This window comes from Cynara cardunculus (genome assembly GCF_001531365.2).
Source record: "Cynara cardunculus var. scolymus isolate 2C chromosome LG 1, CcrdV1, whole genome shotgun sequence".
NCBI classification, from domain to species: domain Eukaryota; kingdom Viridiplantae; phylum Streptophyta; class Magnoliopsida; order Asterales; family Asteraceae; genus Cynara; species Cynara cardunculus.
The window spans coordinates 16436945-16457869 of NC_037528.1; the positions used below are offsets into that span (position 1 = coordinate 16436945).

At 32.4% G+C, this 20925-nt stretch overlaps 3 protein-coding genes across 4 annotated transcripts; all 3 read left to right on the forward strand.

Moving 5' to 3' along the window:
• The first annotated feature begins 1567 nt into the window (after positions 1-1567).
• On the forward strand, positions 1568-2279 carry LOC112528049. Its single transcript, XM_025138945.1, has one exon. It carries the CDS (start codon positions 1609-1611, stop codon positions 1969-1971), a length of 363 nt encoding a protein of 120 aa, XP_024994713.1. The 5' UTR covers positions 1568-1608; the 3' UTR covers positions 1972-2279.
• Positions 2280-8854: 6575 nt separating this feature from the next.
• LOC112507932 lies at positions 8855-11251 on the forward strand. 2 transcript variants are annotated; one of them, XM_025112691.1, is made up of 4 exons: positions 8855-8940; positions 9526-10242; positions 10402-10809; positions 10890-11251. In XM_025112691.1, the coding sequence occupies exons 2-4, from the start codon at positions 9561-9563 to the stop codon at positions 11057-11059; spliced, it is 1260 nt and encodes a 419-aa protein (XP_024968459.1). In that variant the 5' UTR covers positions 8855-8940; positions 9526-9560; the 3' UTR covers positions 11060-11251. The 2 variants fall into 2 exon arrangements, with proteins under 2 accessions (XP_024968459.1, XP_024968466.1); XM_025112698.1 differs by lacking the exon at positions 8855-8940 and having other exon boundaries at positions 9508-10242.
• Positions 11252-13389: 2138 nt separating this feature from the next.
• On the forward strand, positions 13390-17891 carry LOC112527639 (GTPase ERA-like, chloroplastic). The gene is made up of 9 exons (XM_025138394.1): positions 13390-13844; positions 14651-14796; positions 15841-15981; positions 16048-16161; positions 16446-16571; positions 16796-16894; positions 16980-17081; positions 17277-17357; positions 17660-17891. Exons 1-9 carry the CDS (start codon positions 13508-13510, stop codon positions 17744-17746), a joined length of 1233 nt encoding a protein of 410 aa, XP_024994162.1. The 5' UTR covers positions 13390-13507; the 3' UTR covers positions 17747-17891.
• Positions 17892-20925: the final 3034 nt, after the last annotated feature.

Below are 20925 nucleotides of genomic sequence, written 5' to 3' on the forward strand. Positions count from 1 at the left end.
TTTTAGTAATTGATATGAAGTAAAAATACATAAACTTACAAAAAGTCAGTATTACTTGTTTGTTTATTATTAATAACTAGAAGAGTACTCGCGCAATGCAGCGAGACACATCTCGATTTTAATGTTCTATTTTATTAGTTGTCTCTGTCGATGTTACAATACGATTTTATGTATTTTTAAGAAAACATTAATGATTTTATTTTTGAATAAAATATAAATTTGAAGATATCATAAAATTTGAAAAAAATATATATCAATGTTAATATCAAATCAACTATTTAAAAGTTCTACTTTTTATGCAATTTCTTTAATCTATTTTTTTATTTTAATTTAATTTAAGTTTAATAACGAAATAATTTATTTTTGGTTTAATAATATATCTATACTATATTATAAAGCATTTGATAAAAACTCTTAAAAACTATTTTTTATGCATGAAGTACTGTTTATTCATGCATATTACTTAAAAATTCAAGATTACAAATAAATTGTGCGTAAGTACAACTTATTAAAACTTCATGTTTGAATTCGTGTAACTAACTACAGATAAACATAATCGAGATGATAAACATCTCATTTTAAATATAAAAAGTTTAAAATATAATTAGAATAATCATTAAATTCTAACAAAATATTTAACTATTATCTTTATAAAAAAAAAATTATTAAACAAAAAATAAAAAAAATGAATTAAAGAAATACATAAAAAAAGAAATTTTAAAGAGTTAAGTTGGCATTAATATCAATAATATTTTTTTCAATTCTTTATGATATCTTCATATTTATATTTTATTTAAAAATAAAAATATTATCGCTTTCTCAAAACCATATAAAATCGTTTTATAACATCGACTGAGACAAAAAAAAACATTAATATCGAGATGTATCTCGCTGCATTGTGCGAGTACCCTTCTAGTACATTTTAATATATAATAATTAAATATTTTGTTAGAACTCAACGATTATCCTAATTTTATTTTAGATTTTTTATATTTAAAATGATATATTTATCATGTATTTGATTATGTTTATCTGCAGTTAGTTACACGAATTCAGATATGGAGCTTTAATAAGTTGTACTTACGCACAATCTACTTGCAATCTTGAATTTTAAGTAATATATATTAATAAACAGTACTTTACGCATTAAAAATAGTTTTTAAAATTTTTTGTCAAATACTTTATAATATAATATATATAAACTAAAAAAATATATCTGAATCCATGAAAATGACACAAGAACGGAATGAAAAAAGTCTTCTAGATCCAAGATGGGTGTAATTGTTTGGAATTTAATTTGCGCATGGATTTGTATTAATACCAGATATATGATAATTATTTTTGTTTTTTTACTAATAAATTATTTAATAATAAAATATTTTGTACTGCCTGTGCCTGCCATACAAGACTTGAGACTATACCACAAAATTCCGCATAGGCTTAGAAAATCTTTATTGTTTTGATAAATTTAATAATTATCAAATATTTGATATAAATTAAAAATCGTTCTTAAATTATTGTTTCTTGCCTATAAAACCATCCATTTTCCACTGCCTTTCACCAACACACTCACTCCCCCACTCTCTACACAGTTGCGCCTCTACAGCCATGTTTAGGGCTATGAGCACCAGGAAAGGGCAGGGGCACAGCGGATACGAGCAGTTGATCGGCGAATCCATCGTTGACGATCTATTATCCGATGCGAAGTTGATCAGATCCAGGACGTTGCCTACCAATTTCTTCGGCGATTTGCCGGTGAATTTTGAATCTGAAGTGAGAACTCCGGTGAAAGAAGACGCCATAGACAAGCAAGTGAAGAAGGCGAGCAAGGTCCATCCGATCTTCAGCATATTCGAGAAAAGAGGGTGGAGGAAGAAGGCGACAGCTAAACCAGAGTTCTCAAGGTACATGCAATACCTCAAGGAAGGAGGTAATTGGGATGCTAATGCATCTAAGCCTGTAATCTATTGATTATTTTCAATAAACTCGATCGTCAAAAATGATTACCGATTAATGACGAGGTATTTTATGTATAAAATTTCGTTTTCTAGTAATCAAACGATGTTAAAATGCGATTTGAGTGGTGCACGATCCATAACGCACCACGATTGCTAGTATATTCATGTCTGGAAGTTTCTGGAATCAGCACATATGAAACTAGAGACGGCCAAAGAGTGGTACCATGGTCATATTTGTCCAAATAAAAATCAACTCTCTCTAAACTCCTCATCATTTCTGGAATCAGCATGTTTATATATCAAACCAATTGGTGAGATGTTTTATAAGTATTTACTGTTGGAGTCTATTTACTATGCGTTTAGTTGGTGTCACTTAATTATCTTATCGGTGAAACTAAGAACAAGACTTTTATCTGATTAATGTTTATTTTGTAATAACAATTTATTTTGACCAATAAAGTAACTGAGGTTGAATGATTAGAAATATATGATTGTGGATGTTGGAAATCGATATAATCCGAGTTACACCAATTACTTGATAGTTAAATAATAACGATATTGTTATGTTGGTGTTTTTTGTCTTCAACCTTAGAAAGTTGTGCCAAAATATTGTTAATGGAGTATTTAGATCAAACCAACTATGATGTTAATTTTCCAACATATACAATAATCGTATATATCAATAAGAAGATAATTTAATCGTATAAGATATGTTGGTATTCAGAAATCGATGTGAGATCTGTATATATATCACAATTTTTAGACTTTGTTTACGAATAGGATATAGTGGGTTAATTTGTTGATTTGATTTATATATACTGATATATCTAAGTTGATTGGTATATCTATTTAGCATCTAGAGCCAAATGGGTTCAAAACTTTCCTGTGTCATGTGTATCTGTTTATTTGTAATTATTATTTTATCTAAAAAATTAGTACATGGTAAATTAAAACTAAGTATTGTTAACGAGACGTTAATATTAAAATAAAAATAATTCTCACCGACAACAAAAACTTACATATACATAATTTGTTAAAATGAAATTAATTAACATATAAACCGCAGAAGTTTTGCAATTTAAAACTTACATGGCCTTAACGTGCACATGCAATGATTGATGGTTGGGCCTTTACAGACAGTGGAACATGTGATCTAATATTATGTAGAGCGTCATTTTTTTACTATGGCTTCACATTTCATGATGTATATGCCTCAAATTATGTATTTATCGGGTTTTAAAAAGTTCATGTTACTAAAAGCAAACTTTCCTTTTATCAAAATTATCGCAATGGTTTTTTCTTAAATTTTTATGGATACAACACACATAAAATCTCCGAAATCTTTTTATATATATCATTGTGAAAGTTCGAATAACGTATATGAATTTCACAAAAGTATAATGGCGTTCATTTATATAAATCTAACCAAACTTATAAAACTTTACCAATAATTTAATATTTGTTTAGAGCCAATCCAACATAGCGGGATAATCCCCGTTTTACAGCTGGGTTTCTCCAACCATATAATAATTACCGGTGGATTCTTGTTTTGCGGTGAATTACAGCCACTGGAAATACGACACATCACTTTTTGAATTTATTTAAGAAATCTTAATTAAATTAAAGAATTTATTGATTGGATTAATTGGCGAAATATTCTGCCAGTAACCTTTAAATATATTTTTAAAATTATTTGTTTAAAAAGTCAAAAAAAATCGAATTAAATTACTGACAGAAATATCCACCGGATTTTTTTTTCTAATATTTCCCGGCAGATTATTTCCGCTGGAAAGTCACCCAGTTCCAGAAAATGTCTTTCATGTTTTTATAAAAAAGAAAAAAACCTGTAAATCCTGTAGATATTAAATAAAATGTTAAAAACATGAAATGTTGCTAAAAAACATACATTAAACTAAAAACAAGAAATGTCAAATATAATTGTCTAGAAAAAATAGCACATAATTGTTCCAAACAAAAATTAAATTGTTCCAATACTAATTGTTCCAAAGCAAACAAATATTCATTTACAGTGATGGCAGTTACGCGGGAATACTGAGATTGACTGAGCAGCTTGACCAAAGCAGTCATCTCTTTATATTATTTCTCCCATCTCTCATCCAACACCCGTCGATGCTTCTCCTCCGCCCGTTGACGTTCGTTTTCTTCCTGTATATATCTAAGTTGGATCCTTGAGGCGGGAATTTCTTATAAAATAAAAAAGATGTTAGAATATTTTTAATATGAATTCTAAATGAAATAAATTAACATCATCAAAGGAAAAGAAGTATGCATCGGGCTATCAGAAAATGATGGACCTCCCTGTGTGGATCTCTCAGTCAAGACCTAATTAGGATTTTGGTTGTATCCAAACCCAACAAACAACCTTTTTTTGCTTCCTCCGACTGCATGCTCCCACAATTTTATATCAAGTATGGGATATTTGGAGGGATCATCGTTGTACAATTTTGTGGTTTAAAAAATACTACAAGTCAATTTCGGCAACATAACGGTTGTAAATGGGACATTTCCAGCCAAAACAATCTTAGGGCCTGTTTGGTTCAGACATGGGAATGAAAATGGGAATGAAAATAGTGATACAAACGAAATTTCTAACATAAACAATCCGAATGTTTGCTCCAAAAATGGCCACCCAAACTATATATATATATATATATATAAACCTATTCCATGAAAAATAGAAAAAACACAAAATAAGACTTCTTTTAGAAATCTGCCACAAATCCGTAGAAAATATTTTTCTAAAAAATTTAAATTTTATAATTTAAACACTGTCCGTCAGAAATCCGCTAAAAATGAGTTTAAATTATAAAATTTAAAATTTCAAAAACGAAAAAGTTAATAAATAAATATTTTCGTCGGATTTGTGGCGGCCAGTGTTTTCGACGGATTACTGGCGGTTAGAAGAAGAGTCAAGGGAACTCACATGATGCACAGTAAGCCACCACATGTCCTAAGGGTTAAGTTTACTCAAATCAAACACATGAGTTAACCGAATTCAAATCTTAGTGGAATCTCTTGGGAGTTCTTTATCCAGGTGCCTTGAATTCGTTCTCGAGCATTTTGGACAGACATTTACTTGGGGAATTGGTTATGAACGTCACGTTGGATTGACGGTGTGTCTACGAGTACTGTGTAAAATCCGTCGTTTTGGTGATTGATTGTCTACTTGGATATCCTTTTTCTTTTATCCTATACATGCTTTACTTCTTTTTACCGTGGAAAATAGGGAAATTCAACATACCTTCTGGTCTAACCCTCGTTTTTAAAATCAAACAATTTTCAGGCAATTTTCATGTTGAGAGTTCGTTCAAGAGAAAGAGGGAAGATTTGAATCACCACTTAGATATGGCTTAGAGATTTGGAGCTTTGTCTACCAGTAGCTTTGTAATAATTATCAGCTATGGATGATACTTTCCCACTGCAAACGATTGAGATGTGTCGAATACCTTTCGATGTGTTACTTTTGGAGCTGGTTTAACCGTTTATTATGTAATTATTGTTGGTTTGGATTTTGGGTTGTTACAAACATTACATTGTAACTATGTTTATTTGTAATATGATTGAATTTAAAAGAAATAAAATACAATACATTCTAGTCTTAAGGATTGTTTGTAAGGTTTTTTATTGAGTTTATATGAATACAGTTTTATGTGTGGATTTATATGTTGGTATAAATTGAACTTTTTTGTTTAAAAGAGCTTTTTATAGATGAAGTGAGCATGTTTTTTTTAATTGGCAGGGACAAATTTGAAAAAAAAAAGCTTAATGAAGAAACCAATTTCTATATCATTAAATAACTACCAAACAGTGATGTATAACTGACCGAATAAATTGTGGGTCTCATTAAGCTCGTTAACATGCTAACAAACAGGCCGTTAAGTGACATTTCAACTTTAGAAAGTGGTTTGCAAATTTGGTTTATGTGACAATGTCAAATAAACTCGAAGATGGTTTAAAAGACTCAATGGTGGACCCAGGATTTTAGGTGAGTGGAAGCACAAACGAAAAACTTAAGATATTTTTTTTAAAATAAAAGTAGGATTTCATTAAAACGATAAAATAAGTTGCTCCTTCTACAATTGTTCTTGACGAGGCCTCGTCTTTTGGAAGTGGCTAAGTATATCATCATTCGTGACATCGCAAAACTACTTGATTTGTTTATAACCAAATTCCATTGTTTTAGAGATTTTTTTTTTTAAAGTTTTTTGGTTAATTTCGAGAGTTTTTTTTATTTCTTTTTGGCTGATAAGAGAATTTTTTGGTTGATTTCGTGAGAATTTTATGATTTTTGGTTAATTTTGAGGGACTTACTCAGTTTTTTAATTGATTTCCTAAAAATTCTCAATTTTTAGAATTTGATTTTTGCATCATTTACCTGTAGGTTTCATTTTGTTTCCTTATGCATCTATATTTTATTATTAAATAAGATGTTTTGCATATTAAAATTAACTAACAAAATTAAAAGAACTCTAGATTGATTAAACAAATTAAAACTAAGGGGTTGTTTGTCAATTGCTGAATGGTTTCATACAGAATGATTAAGTGGTCAGAATAATTAAGAGACTCTCATGATATAGCGCAAAATGAAATATAATTGTTTGGTAATTGTTTACAACGAAATTAGGGCGCTGAATGATTAAGGGGTCCCTAGGATACAAAATCATTCAGAGAGTTTTAGAACCATTAAGAGACAATTTTTTTTTTATCAAACATGATTCACCTCTTAATGATTCAAATATTATCTTTTAATAGAACTATTAAAAGGTAAACAAACAACCTCTTAACAAGAAATGAGAACATAAACCCATTGTTAACTCTAACAAGTTATACTTTTTGGAAAGTTAATTATTAAAAACATGATAATTTACAAGAGGATGTCCGGATGTAATTAATCAATAAAAAGTGTAAACAAATTTGGGAATAAAAATTAAATTAATAGAGTTTTCAGAAAAAGTTAAGAGTTAAGGGCTGTTTACCCAAATGCTTACCCAGTAAATGCTTATCTATAGGAATCAACACTATAATTTATTTTGATGAGTAAGATTTTAGTACATCAAAACGTATTAAATGCAACAATTTACCGGGTAAGCTTTTACCTGGGTAAGAGTCGTAATCTTCACTTACCGGGTAAGACTTTCAATCATTCTCATCGCTCTTACCCGATAAGATTCTTGACCCTTGTCATGTTCATCCGATATGAAAATTTATTCGGTAAGCACTTACCGAGTAAGCGTTTAATAAACGGCCCCTTAAAAATAAAAATTATAAACAAAGATAACCACATTTGCTGCAAATTAGATTTGAATCTAAAACCATATAAGAGGCCCTTTATTTAAGCATCCCGTGACCATCCCACCAAATTAGATATTTGTTGTTGAATTTTGTTTTGAAATATTTTAGAGCACTTTCAAAATTAAGCGGTGTATTTTTAGCACCGGCCGCCTTACTATGTAAAAGATGGTGGGAAGGGCCCTCGTTAAAAAATAAAGAAAAAGAATTTTTCTAAGTTAAAAGTTATCTTTTTATTTTCTACCATAGTTCTCTTCAGTAATTTTTTGTTAAGGTCCCCACCAACTAAAGAAAGTATCTCGAACTCAACCAAAAAACTGAAAAAGTCCCTTGAAATCAATAAAAAAATCCTTCGTAATATCCAAAAAAAACTTCAAAAATCTCTTGAAATGATGGAATTAAGCTAAAAACACATCAGACGATTTTATGGACGTTTAAGCTACCTTAAAGATACCCCCACTAGACCAAAATCTTGGATCCGCCACTACTCTTGTCTTAATAGGTCTGTCCCTGAAAAGAACTTTAAAAATACCGGTATTGTTACATAGACTCTGAAAATAATTTAGAAATATCGGTGTGAAGTGTCTAATAATAATAACATAAAAATGCAATAAAAATACAAAATAAAATCGTTGTAACGAAACTCAAATTTTCTTGGAATGCTCGATTGCAATCAACATCTATGAGATACCCAGCGGAATCTGAATCTTATCATCACCCTGCCTGCCCACCACTTGCTTTTTTTACAAGTTACACTTTTCTCCCTTCATCGTTTAACCCTAATGCACTATAAGTCCATCAATTTTCTAAGTTCTCAATATAAACCCAAGGTGAAAACCTAAATAGAATTCAATACATAACATCTTTTAATTACAACATAACACATGTAAATAAGAGACACACATAATTTATGTTATATATAATTCAACATCCGTTTCTATTAAGGGTAATATTGTCGAACTATTCTTGAACGTTAATTTATAAAACTCTAGAAATTAAATTTGTCATTCATACTAAATTTGATGCAGTATAAAACCTAATACAATGATATAGAGCTAAAAAAACATTTTCAAATTGAAGAAAAAACCGAAATACAAAGTTAATAAGATGGTTCATGAGAAATTAAATCATAATTGATTTGCAGAATTGAAGGAGAAATACTTTTTTGTCGTCTTGATCTAATATAAATCCATAATGTTATATTTAACGAACATACGTAGTATATTTTGATCAGATGACTTATAAGATTCGAATTAACATAATTGACTGTCATCTGATCTATTTATAATAAACTCAAATTCTTCAATTTATGGCCAAAATATTTTGTTATTTATTTGAATAGATAGACCATGAGAATAAAAGGGATGATAAAACCACAACCAATGCGTCCAAAGTGCAAAATGTTTAAGGTTAGGGAGTTGAAATGTCTCAAAGACAAAGAATAAGGAGGTGAAGTGTAGTTTATTTAAAATATCGGGCAAAAAATGAAAATGTGTGGGGTGATACGTGGCGCGTACGATAGCCAGCAACCATAAAAAAGAAAGCTGACGATTCTTCTCGACTTCCTCCACAAGACAGGAAAATGGAAGGAATATAATAAGCCGATGGTCGGCTTCCTCATTTCATTTCTGGTTGCACCATCTGATTCATGTGTTCTAATTCACTCCTCAAGGTACCCCTCCTTCTTGCTTACTGATTCGAACAATATTGGATTTGTGTATATATGTATGTATGTGTTTATATTTCAATTGGCAAATCATTTGTACGTATTTCTTACATGAATTAAGTGATCGTGTATTTCAATCTTGATTTGGATATGTAATTGTCTTGAAGATTTTTTCAGTTTACTACTGTTATTGAAGCTTAGAACGAATGGTTTTATGCTCGAATTATACAGTTTGGGGATGCTCTAGGTTTACTGGTTTAGTATATATGAACAAATTTTTCTATACTGAATTGCGATTGTTTGATTCGGAGTGCATATAGTCTGTATGGTTTCGATGCTTATTTTCATTATAATCAGGTATTTAGTCTGCATCCTTTACTCAAATCAGTTAAAGTTATTGCAAAGTATAAAGCTTCAAAGCATTGCTATTGAAATCAGATTTAAGGTGTTAAAAGGTTATTTTATTTTATTTCTAATGTGTTTGTATTTTTTATTGCGGAAATGATCAGATTTACGTTTATTTGTGTTTGTAATTTCTATTGATTTTCCTTGTTTTGGTTATTGATGTTGAAGTTGTTTGTGAGTAAATAGAAAAGCTTGAAGCTGTAAAGATCTTTGATGGTGCAATGCCTACATTTACAACGATAGCTTTAGATAGGCTAATAGAACCAAAAGCTTCCAAGCCTATGGCAGCAGGGAAAGTTGCAAGTGATTCGAGACAGGGGAGTCGGATTAATGGTACTGATAAACGTCCGGATTTAAAAGATGGTACAAAATCTATAGAGAGAAAGCAACACTGGACTCAGATTTCACCTGCTCTCTATGCCACTCCAGAACCCACACCACTACCAGATTCCCCATCGTCGTTTGCTCCATCACCATATATTGTTAACCATAAGAGACGTGGGCCACGCCTTTCCAAGGCTTTCTCCGAGGTCGATGTAGCTCTTCACCAAGCTCTAGCCGATGAAAAGACAATTGAGATCGTGAGAAGCTTAGAAGCAGAGGATGTTGAATCTTGTAGAGTTGTGAATGTCACAGATAATGTCTGTAAAACTATTGAGGACAGTCATGCTAAGTTTGTAGCCGACGGGGAACATGGAAATGACAGCATTGCTGATGATGATGCAGCTAGGCAAGATGAATCGAAATCTGTTGTATTGGAACGTGACAGTGAGATGGATGACTTTTTTGACCCCCAAGACTCGTTGAGTGTTAGGAGCAGCACAGATGGGGATAGTAATCATGGACTGGAGCGGTCTTTGAATCTCAACTCTTCAGTTTCTGAGTTTTATGATGCGTGGGAAGGTAATTTGGTTTATGCTTGCTATATATAGTAGACACTTGATGGTTAATCTGTTCATATTATAGTGTATGTTGTAGTATAACATTTTAGTCAGTGATCATTTTGTAAAGAATTTTAGAAAACCATGGTAGTGATCATTTCAATTGCATCTTATGCTTCAGAATTGTCTTCTGAGGGTGGATCCCAGCCTTCTTTAAACGATGTGGAGACTGAATTACGTGAAATACGACTGAGTTTATTGGTGGAGATGGAGAAAAGGAAGAAAGCAGAAGACCACATAAATGATATCCAAAGCCAATGGGGGAGGATACAAGAACAGTTCTCCCTTGTGGGGCTTAATCTTCCTAGTATGGTGGAGGACCAATTTGCAGAAGAGTTATCTGGTCAGGTTCATCTTATCCGCTTCGTATCCAATTGTATTGGCCGGGCAGTTGGGAAAGCCGAGGTTGGGGCAGAGATGGAAGCCCAGTTAGAGTCTAAAAACTTCGAGATTGGTAGGTTATTGGACAGAGTACGGTATTACGAGGCTGTCAACCGGGAGCTGTCTCAGTGGAATCAAGAAACTATGGGTAAATCTGTTATCTTTTCCGTGTTTGAATCCTCTTAATTTGTAACTGTTATGGTATTTATGTTTTAATGATATGTGCAGAAACAATGCGACGACATAGGCAAAGAAGGAAGCGAAGACAAAGATGGATTTGGGGTTCGGTTGTTGCTGCAGTTACGGTTGGAAGTGCTGCATTAATATGGTCCTATATTCCAACTGGAAAAGGTTCATCTTCCCCATCTGATACCTGTCCCAGTGATGATCTGATCTGATCTGATCTGACCTGACCCGACCCATGTAGATGTAGATAATGCAGAAAATTTGAAGAAAGCATGAATATGAAAGAAAAGCAATGCTTGTACAAAGAATGTTATCTTAGAATAAGTGCAGTGAGTGTATGGAAGCTACAACTTACCAAAAGTAGCAAACTGCAACCTATTTGGCAGTAAGATTTCTGTTCTCTATTCCTTCTTTGTATCTATTGCTTCATTTTGATGTAGGGTGGTATGGTTTAGAGGAAATCATAAAACTGCTTCAAGGAGAGGGGGCATTTAACTGATGGGTTTAACGTCTGTTAAAGATTAGGGACGAAATAAGCAACAAGATACAAAACATAGTGTCTAATATACAGGTAGTGAAAACCAGAATTTCCTGCATATGGACGATTTTTGCAAGTTACTCATTTTTTTAGCGTCATATGTTATTGTATATATAAAAACAATACAAATTCAGTGATTATTTTAGCTTAGGGAGGTTCAGTTGCGAATTGGAGAACCATCAAGATTGGGTCATGGATATGTCACCATGAATAATATAAAAAATTAATGTCCATTATTCATGATGAATATGGTATGGTTCCCTAGATCATAATGGAAATGCGGTTCTTAACCGAGCTTTCCTCAGGGTTTTCGCTAATCTGGTTAATATGATCGAGAGAACAAAAATCATAAGGTGGGCGTATAAGTGTCTTTTCGTTTAGGTAATAGAAGGTAGAAGATAATTCAATTAGAAACTACAAAGAGACATTCGAATTCTTATGCTAAATGTATGGAAAATATGTTGGTAGTTTTTTACATTGAAAAACTATCCTCCTTAGTTTTTGTTATTACAAAAATACTTAGATTTTATTCTGTTACCAACTCTTTTTTCTCTTTGATTTTCTTAAACCTCCAACGTATTGGACATTATAATATAAGCGAACTGGTGGTATTAATTAATAATTATAGCTATGGGTCTAGTATAGATTTAGATGAACATCAAACACCACTTTGATAGTAGTTTTTCAATTAGGTTCAAAGGTCAACGTATTTACATGTTTAGAATATTGTTTGGGAAGTGGGGAGTGGATGGTGATTATTGAAGATTTAAGGATGTCGAGAGTTAATCAATTCCGATGAAGCAAGCTATCATCTATACAAATTAAGAAGGACAATTTTGACTTGAGTATCATATGAACAAATATTTCATCGAAGGGACGAGATACTTGACAAACAACAAAAAGGTGGATATGAGATTGATATTTAATCTCGAAAAGGTCTGGGTGAGAACACACACACTAATGTATGTGAAGGGGTTTGCGGTGGATGAGTCTCATTACAAGTTACATGCTAATTTGTATATGTTGCAGTTGAGAGTACATGTACAATTATTGTTTATTGTGATAAATAAATTGTTTTTTGACAGCTGATTATTTTTAAATCTTAATATCCATCTCTCTGAAGATTAGAAGCTATTTTAACCGAAATCTCTCTATCTTTTTTTATTATTATTAACCTGGATATCCAACCCGTTGCGCGAACCGACTAATCCCAGGACGACCACTTGCTTTGCAGATAGCCCAGAGTTACCGCATTTGAACCTCCATGGCCATAAGAGGATTTTTATTCCTCTTTAGATTTGAACCCGATACCTCCTGCTAGTTTTGACCTTTGGAGGCTAGCTCAAACCAATCAGACACCACCCATGTGGTTTAAAAATCTCTCTATCTTAAACACTTGTATGAAAAGATCTTTCAATAATAATAAAATCATTTTAATCTTATTTCTTATAATCATTTACTTCTTTTTCATATCTCCATGGATTCTTATTGTTTGAGTAATAAGTGTTTTCTACCGTCTTCAACATATCCGTCCTACTCAACTAAAAGACATGTGAGTATGGGTTGTTAAGAGATGGTAGAAGACATTATTTTTCCCCAACAATAAGAATCCATCTAGTGTGTATCGAACATGCATAGAGCAACAAGCGTGTATCGAGCATGTATTAGACACCGTTGATCTCCTCATATTTTAATACATTCGTTATCAACAGAAAAAACAAATCAATACCTAGAAGTAAAAAAAAGCGAAGAACGAAGAAAACCTAATCTACCACTAACACGAAAAGGATTAGATAAAATCTAACAAAAAATCAACATTGCATAACAAAGCAGACGAGGAGAAGCAAATAAAGGACAACAGATGTTTTATTGGAGTGATTTGGAAATTTTGGGTTTTTTTGAGATTAATAACAATAGTTTTCCAAGTGTGCAGATTGGGCATATTCTTCATATACAGAGGTATATTAGGCATAAAAACCCAATTTTCCCGATTATAATTAAATTATACAACAGCAAGAGAAAGAAGAAGATAAGTAGAGTGAGAGAGCTGTCGAATGAGGATACAATGGCGATGATAGTTCTTCCCCAAATTTCATAAATACATACATACAGAAAACCAGTAATGGAGCTTAGCCTTCAACGCATATCCCCGGCTCTTCCCAACACTCTTTTCCTCTTCTCTCCACACCCTTCCTCTCTTTCCGCCTTCCCCTACAATCTCCGCCGCCAATTTCAATTCCACGCCGTCTCCTCTTCCTCTGTTAGTTCGCCGCCCAAGCAGTTGCTCTGTTCTCTCGGTGGAAGCCAATTCAAACAAGAACAAGTGGAAGAAGAGGAGGATGGCTACGGAACGTCAGCGTTTTTGTCGTTGAGCTCCAAGCCAGATAGGAACATGGCGATGTTAGACGATTATGAGATGGAGGAATTTGATTATCTTTCTGACCCTAATCATCGCAGTGGTCAGTATCGGTCAAACTGTTTCTAGTAATTGTTTTGTTTTACTTCAATTTAGTAGTTGATTTGTGGGTGATGAAAAGCTAAATTATAGTTACAGCCTTACAGGACTTGGTTTTTCCTCAATCAATTTTCCAGATATCGTGAACTCATCTTGACTTCACAATATCCATTGTTCACCCTTGAATAATTTATCCAACAGGTTTCATGTCAAATGGGTGCTTTTGACTTTCAAGATTGTTATATAATTGAATATATATATATATATAGAGAGAGAGAGAGAGATTATGTGTAACTGTATTTAATCTTTGGTAGCACCAAGAAAGTTGGTGTCAAAATTTGATACAAAATCCATATCAAGATGGTACTATAATCCTTTTCTTGGAATGAAAGGGAATACTTTATATTGAATGTAAATGATGCAGAAATTTGGAACCTAGGAAATGCCCATTCTCCCAAGCGGTTTTTCCACGAATATCCCGACTTGTATTACGAAAACTAAAAGAAACAAATGTGTGTGCAAACAAGCAACATGTACAATAAACAAAAAATGCAGATAGATGTGAGAGAGATAGGTTAAACAAACAAGGAAACACAAAAAAGTGCTACTACTAGTACAAGAAAAAAGAACTAAGCCTCTTGTAAAACCATGGATGATGCCACCATCAATCCCCTTTTGAGGTCATAGGAAGCCAAGCTTTTACACAGTGCATGTGAGAGTCAGCCATGGTTATGGTGATATATGTGTTGGTTTGTTTGTTGAAGTGGCAAATGATTCACGGGCAGGGATAACGTCTACATATAATCACAGGATATGTAGCTGTTGTAGGCAAGCCAAATGTTGGAAAAAGTACACTTTCAAACCAAATGATCGGGCAAAAGCTCTCAATTGTAACGGATAAGCCACAAACGACAAGACATCGAATTCTTGGTATATGTTCCACCCCAGAGTATCAGGTTTGATTTTTTCTATGTTCATTGAGTTGTTTCTCATTATTATTTCTGAAATAATAAGGTGGTGATATGTGGAGAATGTGAGGAGATGTCCACAAAATGAATCTTCAAATGTCAAACTTTGTTGTGCTAGCTTTCTTAGCAAGATTGAAGAATGATACTTGAATTTTGAGAGCATCCATAGGACATATTTATTACCAACAAAAATTCTTGTGATGAACTTGAGACTTGATGAAATTGCATCATCAAACCTGCTGATTATTTGCCTGTTTTCCTTTTTTTCCCCTTCTTCTTTTGTTAAGCAAATATTTTCACTGAAAAAGTCAAGAAAGAAGATTATCCTTGCAGTCTGGTAGATAACATGCAATGATCTGAGTTTTCAGGAGATTCTAGTATTCAACTTATGCCCCTCTGTTTAGACAACGAAGGTGCGTTTGGCACACAGACCTGACTGGACCGAATGGTATAAGACTAGACTAACAAGAGTGGGTAGGCGGATGAAAAAATTATGGAAGGTTGTAGGGTTTTGATTTGACATGGGTAGTTTAGTATTTACCAATCTTGTCTCGGCTTCCTGTTGCCCACCTATTTCAGTGGGACCAAAAGAAGGCATTTTTTTCTCACCCTGTCCTGTACATTCACAGTCTAATGTCGTGCCAAAACAGGGACAACCAATTTTTGTTCTGTCATGTCTCATTTTGTCCTGCATACCAAACGCACCCTGAGGGTGTACCAGAGCTCACTAGGCTAATTTTAGTTTTTGACTTTATATGCAAGTGGGCATGATCGATTATCATAATAAGGATTATATGCCTCTAATTGTAGACCAATGTCAAAACTCATATGCTTGTCTGCTTTCAGTAAGAGTTCCTCATCTGTAACAGTTCAGTATGCCTGTGCTGACAGCAATAGAAATATTCTTGATGACCATTCTTGTGCTCGTTATGTTCAAGATATCCAAATGCTCTATGTTATGATGTAATTATGTGGCTATGGAAGATAAAGCTTGTATATTTTGCCTCCTACAGTTTATGGATTTCATTTCAGATGATACTATATGATACACCTGGTGTTATCGAGAAGAAAATGCACAAGTTGGACTCAATGATGATGAAGAATGTTCGTAGCGCTACCATTAATGCAGACTGCGTATTGGTGGTTGTTGATGCATGCAAGCCGCCTGAAAATGTAATGCGAAAAGAAAGTTTGCTGTGTATCTGTCCTATCATTTTGTTAACATTTGTGTTGCTTTAGATTAATGAAGTGCTGAAAGAAGGTGTAGGAGAGCTTAAAGATAATGTGCCCGTGTTGCTGGTTTTGAATAAGAGAGATCTCATCAAACCTGGTGAAATTGCAAAGAAACTTGAGGTAAGAACTGTGTTTCTGAATTTTGTTTCATGACAACTTATGCCCTTCTTTTGTTTCACAAATAATCCAACTTCAGTTTCCGTTAAAGTGTGTTCTTTTCAGGTTTCTTTAGGAGAATAACCTTTTTACATATCTTTTTAAAATGCATGATCTTCTGACAGATTTTGAGACATTCTTGTGTTAATAAGATGCATGATGCGGATTAAAAATCTGTCGAATGGTTATTCTTCTAAATAAACCGTTCCTTTTTCCGATCTTACTGAACAAGTACATAATTTTTTCAGTGGTATGAGAAATCTACCGATGTAGATGAAGTGATTCCGGTGAGTGCAAAATATGGTCATGGAGTTGATGATGTGAAGGACTGGATTCTATCAAAAATTCCTCTTGGACCAGCATATTATCCCAAGGCATGTTAGTAAGAATTGTTTGTTTCTTCATTTGTCTCGTCTTAATCGATGGTAAATAAGTGCTAATCTGTTAATAAATACTACTTCTTTGCTATTACCATTTGTACGAAAAAGTACACCAGGATAGAAACAGTTGAACTCCAGAATTGTTTGTTGGCTTTTTTGTGTGAATTTGTGATTCTTTTTTGTTGACCCGCTGTGGATCAACCTTTGTCTTGGAGCAGGACATAACTAGTGAACATCCTGAAAGATTCTTCATAGCTGAAATTGTCAGAGAAAAGATCTTCATGCAATTCCGTAATGAAGTTCCTTACGCATGTCAGGTGAATTTGCATCCTTAAAAACGACGATATCTCCGAATTACAAGAATCTTGTCTTATTTTAAGGTTGCATTCAACTATTTGGCAGGTGAATGTGATAAATTACAAAGCCCGACCAGACGCAAAAGACTTCATTCAAGTCGAGATAGTTGTTGAAAAGAACACCCAGAAAATCATCCTCATTGGAAAGGCATGTGAGCTTTATGTTGTTTATTGCTTCTGTTAGCACTCATCGAACTTGCGATGAAGCCTTGCAATCTCCATTTCTTTCTGTTTTCCATTTATATTTCCGGGTAAAATGTTCCATTTTTGTTTGTGATTTCTTCCCTCTATTTGCATCAATCTTGGTCTTCACATGATGTATATATACTCTTGATTGAACCAGGATGGGAGGGCTCTAAAACTACTTGCAACAGCTTCAAGGCTTGACATTGAAGATTTCTTGCAGAAAAAAGTTTTCTTGGAGGTACAACCTTAACATTCAGGTCACGCGTGTTTTAGTATAGGGTCCTTTGGATAAGCGGCCTTAAATAAGTTCTTAATTAGGAGCATTACCTTCAAAAAAAATTTAACTCAAATGACATTCATCCGATCGAGAACTTGTTGCAAAACGAGCTTGTGGTGAAGATCATTGGGCTAAATAGCCCTTTTTAGTATATCACCATCGCAATTCTCCGAGAACGTGTTTCTTATGCTATATGTTGACAGACAACATGAGTTGTGTTAAAGATTTTGCTTTTGGCTGAAAACCAAGTTGTATATGGTCAGGTTGAAGTGAAGGTGAAAGAGAATTGGAGACAAGATGAAGGGCTACTCAAGTACTATGGGTATGGGGGCAAAATTCAAGCTTTGTGATACTCCATCCCAAATTATGCAAATAGGAGTTTAGAGTTTGATGTTAACCTAGATTTTGCTACCATTTTCACACCTCCATTCTTGTAATCGACCTTCAAAATTTTGATCAAAGTATAGGAAAATGTTCAATCATGTATGGGTGAAACCATCATTTCGTTTTGCATGTTGTAAAAATGTATTTTCTTGGTGATAACTTGTATTTTAAGGTTTAATCCAGATACTGTGGATCGTTCTCAACTAATTTTAAGTGCCACAGGAAAGCGTCAAGAAAATCTTTAATAATCTTGTATAACTTAAACCAATAACTTGTGAGAAAAATTCTTAAAGACTCAAGTTTTATTCAGAGTTAAAGTTAGGGGCCGTTTACCCAATTGTTTACCCGGTAAGCACTTACCTATAAGAGTCAACACTATGATTTATTTTGATTCGTAAAATTTTAGTATATCAAAACATATCGAATGCAACAATTTAGTGGGTAAGCGCTTACCTGAGTAAGAATCGTCATTCTCACTTACCGGGTAAGACTCTCCATCATTCTCATCGCTTTTACCCGGTATGATTTTTGACCCTTCTCATATTCATGCGATGAGGAAATTTATCCGATAAATACTTACCAAGTAAGTGTTAATAAATGGACCCTTAATTCATTTGAAGCTATATTTTGGAATTTGGTAAAAATTTATGCAAGTGGTTGTATGAGATTTAGTATTTTAGTTTATATATTAAACATGCAGAGGATGTCGGTAGAAGCATTTGGTTGATTAGATAGAAACCCTTTATTATCTATTTTTTTTTACCGGTTTGTAATTTTTTATTCTGCATCTTTTCTATCCTCTTCTTCATAACAGTCGTTAAAATGAGGGAAGAAAACTGTTTTAAAGTGTCAAACGTCATAGACAAATCTGTTAAAATAAAGTTGAGAAACGAAAACCGTTAAAATTGAGAAACGTTAATGATAAAAATTAACTTTTATTTATAAAGAATGGTAACATTGAAAAACAATTTTGGTACATGGACCTGATTTTAAATTCCAGTAACAAATGTAAGGCGACAAATTTAGATCCAACCGAAAATTGAGGGGTAAAGTGCAATAAACGAAAACTTGAAGCACTTTTTTCGAAATTAAAGCGTTGCTTTTATGGTGGGGGGCCGTGGCCATCCCACAACCGGCGTGGTGTGAGGAGTTGCAGAGATTGCGCCAATTACTGCAGGTGATCCCATAAATCTCAGTGGACCGATTTGCCGATCTTGGCTCAACGGCCGACAATCCTATCCAATTAAATTAATGGGAAAATTTTTGGAAATTTCAAAATTTATTAAATAACTTTTTAAATATTTTAAAATTCGTTAGATACATTTTTATAACCTATACAACTGTTTAATATGATAAAATAATAAAAAATATATGAAGAAAAAAACCAATAGACTTTTGTATTTTAAAAGATTAAGTCTCTAAACATTTTTAAACCAAAAAAGTATTTACATCTATAAAATAAAATAAATATACCATAAAAATATTTATATTTTTAAGAAAGTACTTATATTTAGAAAAGATTAGTGGTGAAATATATTTTAATTAAAAATAAAATATTTTCTTTCAATGATTTTTCAAATTAAAAAAATTAAAAAATAATACGTTGTTGATTTTTTAAATTAAAAAAATAAAAAATAATTTGATTCAATTACTGACCGGCTTAACGATAAAATTTAACTAAATATATAATTAAATAAAATTCGTCACTAATCCGTCGGTGAATTGATATCACCGACAAGATTCAAGCACGATCTTTCACACTTATTAAAATAAATTAATCAGTAATTCTTTTAAATCCTTTTTTATTTTTTTCATTTGGAAAATCACTAATAAAATATTTTTTGTTTTTAATTAAAATAAATTTCATCAATAATTTTTTTAAATGTAAGTATTTTTTTTTGTAAATATAAATACTTTTTGGTATATGTATTTCATTTATAGATGTAAGTATTTTTCTGTTCAAAAAATGTTTAGTAACTTAATCGTTTAAAATATAAAAGTCTATTTGGTTTTTTTCTAGATGTTTTCTATAAGGATGTATCTAACAGGTTTTAAAAAGTTTAAGGAGTTATTTAATAGATTTTGGAATGTCGAAGGACTTATTCATTCCAAAAAATTGTCTATTAACTTAATCATTCCAAACATTAAAGTCCATTAAGTTTTTTTAAACTTTTTCCTTAAATTAAACCCAAACTAAAAATACTACTCCCATTTCATTCTTTACGAAATAATTACCACCTTTTTATGTTAATCTTATTAATTATGAAGATATTTACAATAATAATCATTTAAGGTTTAGAGGTTAGGGTTTTATTGTCATTATTGCTATGCATAAATATGCACAATTTAACATTCTTTTTTCTTAACGACAAAATATGATAATAAGTATTAGGACATCTCTAACAGATACGTTTAAAAAAACATTAAATTAATGTGATACCTTAGACCAACCGTACACTATATTGTGATTTTAAAACGTCTCTAATAGAGAAGGTATTCAAGCATCCTTGCTAGCACACGAGTTCAGTTCCCGACTCTAATATCATTGTAACATCTAAACATGTTTTAATAGATATTGTCCACTTTGTTCATACTTGGATTCACGGCTTTAAAACATGTTTGATAGTAACAGATATCCAGTCCTTATGAAGCAACCTTAGTTCTCCTCCTAAACCAATGTGAGATCTTACATATAGCAGGTCCATCTCTATTAAAATAGAAAATTTTTCTAACTATACACTAAAACATAAAACTCTAAATTAAAAGCCACTACACATTTTTTAAAAGCCATTAGTAGTAGACCTCTAAATATACAAGTCACGTTCAATTTAGACAAAAAAAATTAGTATTTTAGTGACGAGTTAAGTAAACATGATTTTTATTTTGGTATTTTTCTTGTAGGTCGAAAATGTGATTAGTAATAATTTTTGAAAAATCCATGAAAAATTTCTAATGGAATGAATGGTGTTTGTCGGTGCTATCTTTTTTCTAATTTTATATATATATATATATATATATATATAGAGAGAGAGAGAGAGAGAGAGAGAGAAAGAGAGAGAGAGAGAGGAGTGATCAAATGAAAACCGCTCTCATTTGTGTAAACCATGCAAACCACCTTCATCTGTCGATTTCATTGTTTAATCTT

Coding starts and splice junctions, on each gene's coding strand:
- LOC112528049 (XM_025138945.1), top strand. CDS start 1,609: ATGTTTAGGGCTATGAGCACCAGGAAAGGGCAGGGGCACAGCGGATAC.
- LOC112507932 (XM_025112691.1), top strand. CDS start 9,561: ATGCCTACATTTACAACGATAGCTTTAGATAGGCTAATAGAACCAAAA. Junction 10,243..10,401: donor GTTTTATGATGCGTGGGAAG/GTAATTTGGTTT, acceptor CTTATGCTTCAG/AATTGTCTTCTGAGGGTGGA. Junction 10,810..10,889: donor GTGGAATCAAGAAACTATGG/GTAAATCTGTTA, acceptor TGATATGTGCAG/AAACAATGCGACGACATAGG.
- LOC112527639 (XM_025138394.1), top strand. CDS start 13,508: ATGGAGCTTAGCCTTCAACGCATATCCCCGGCTCTTCCCAACACTCTT. Junction 15,982..16,047: donor CATGCAAGCCGCCTGAAAAT/GTAATGCGAAAA, acceptor GTGTTGCTTTAG/ATTAATGAAGTGCTGAAAGA. Junction 17,082..17,276: donor AAATCATCCTCATTGGAAAG/GCATGTGAGCTT, acceptor TGATTGAACCAG/GATGGGAGGGCTCTAAAACT.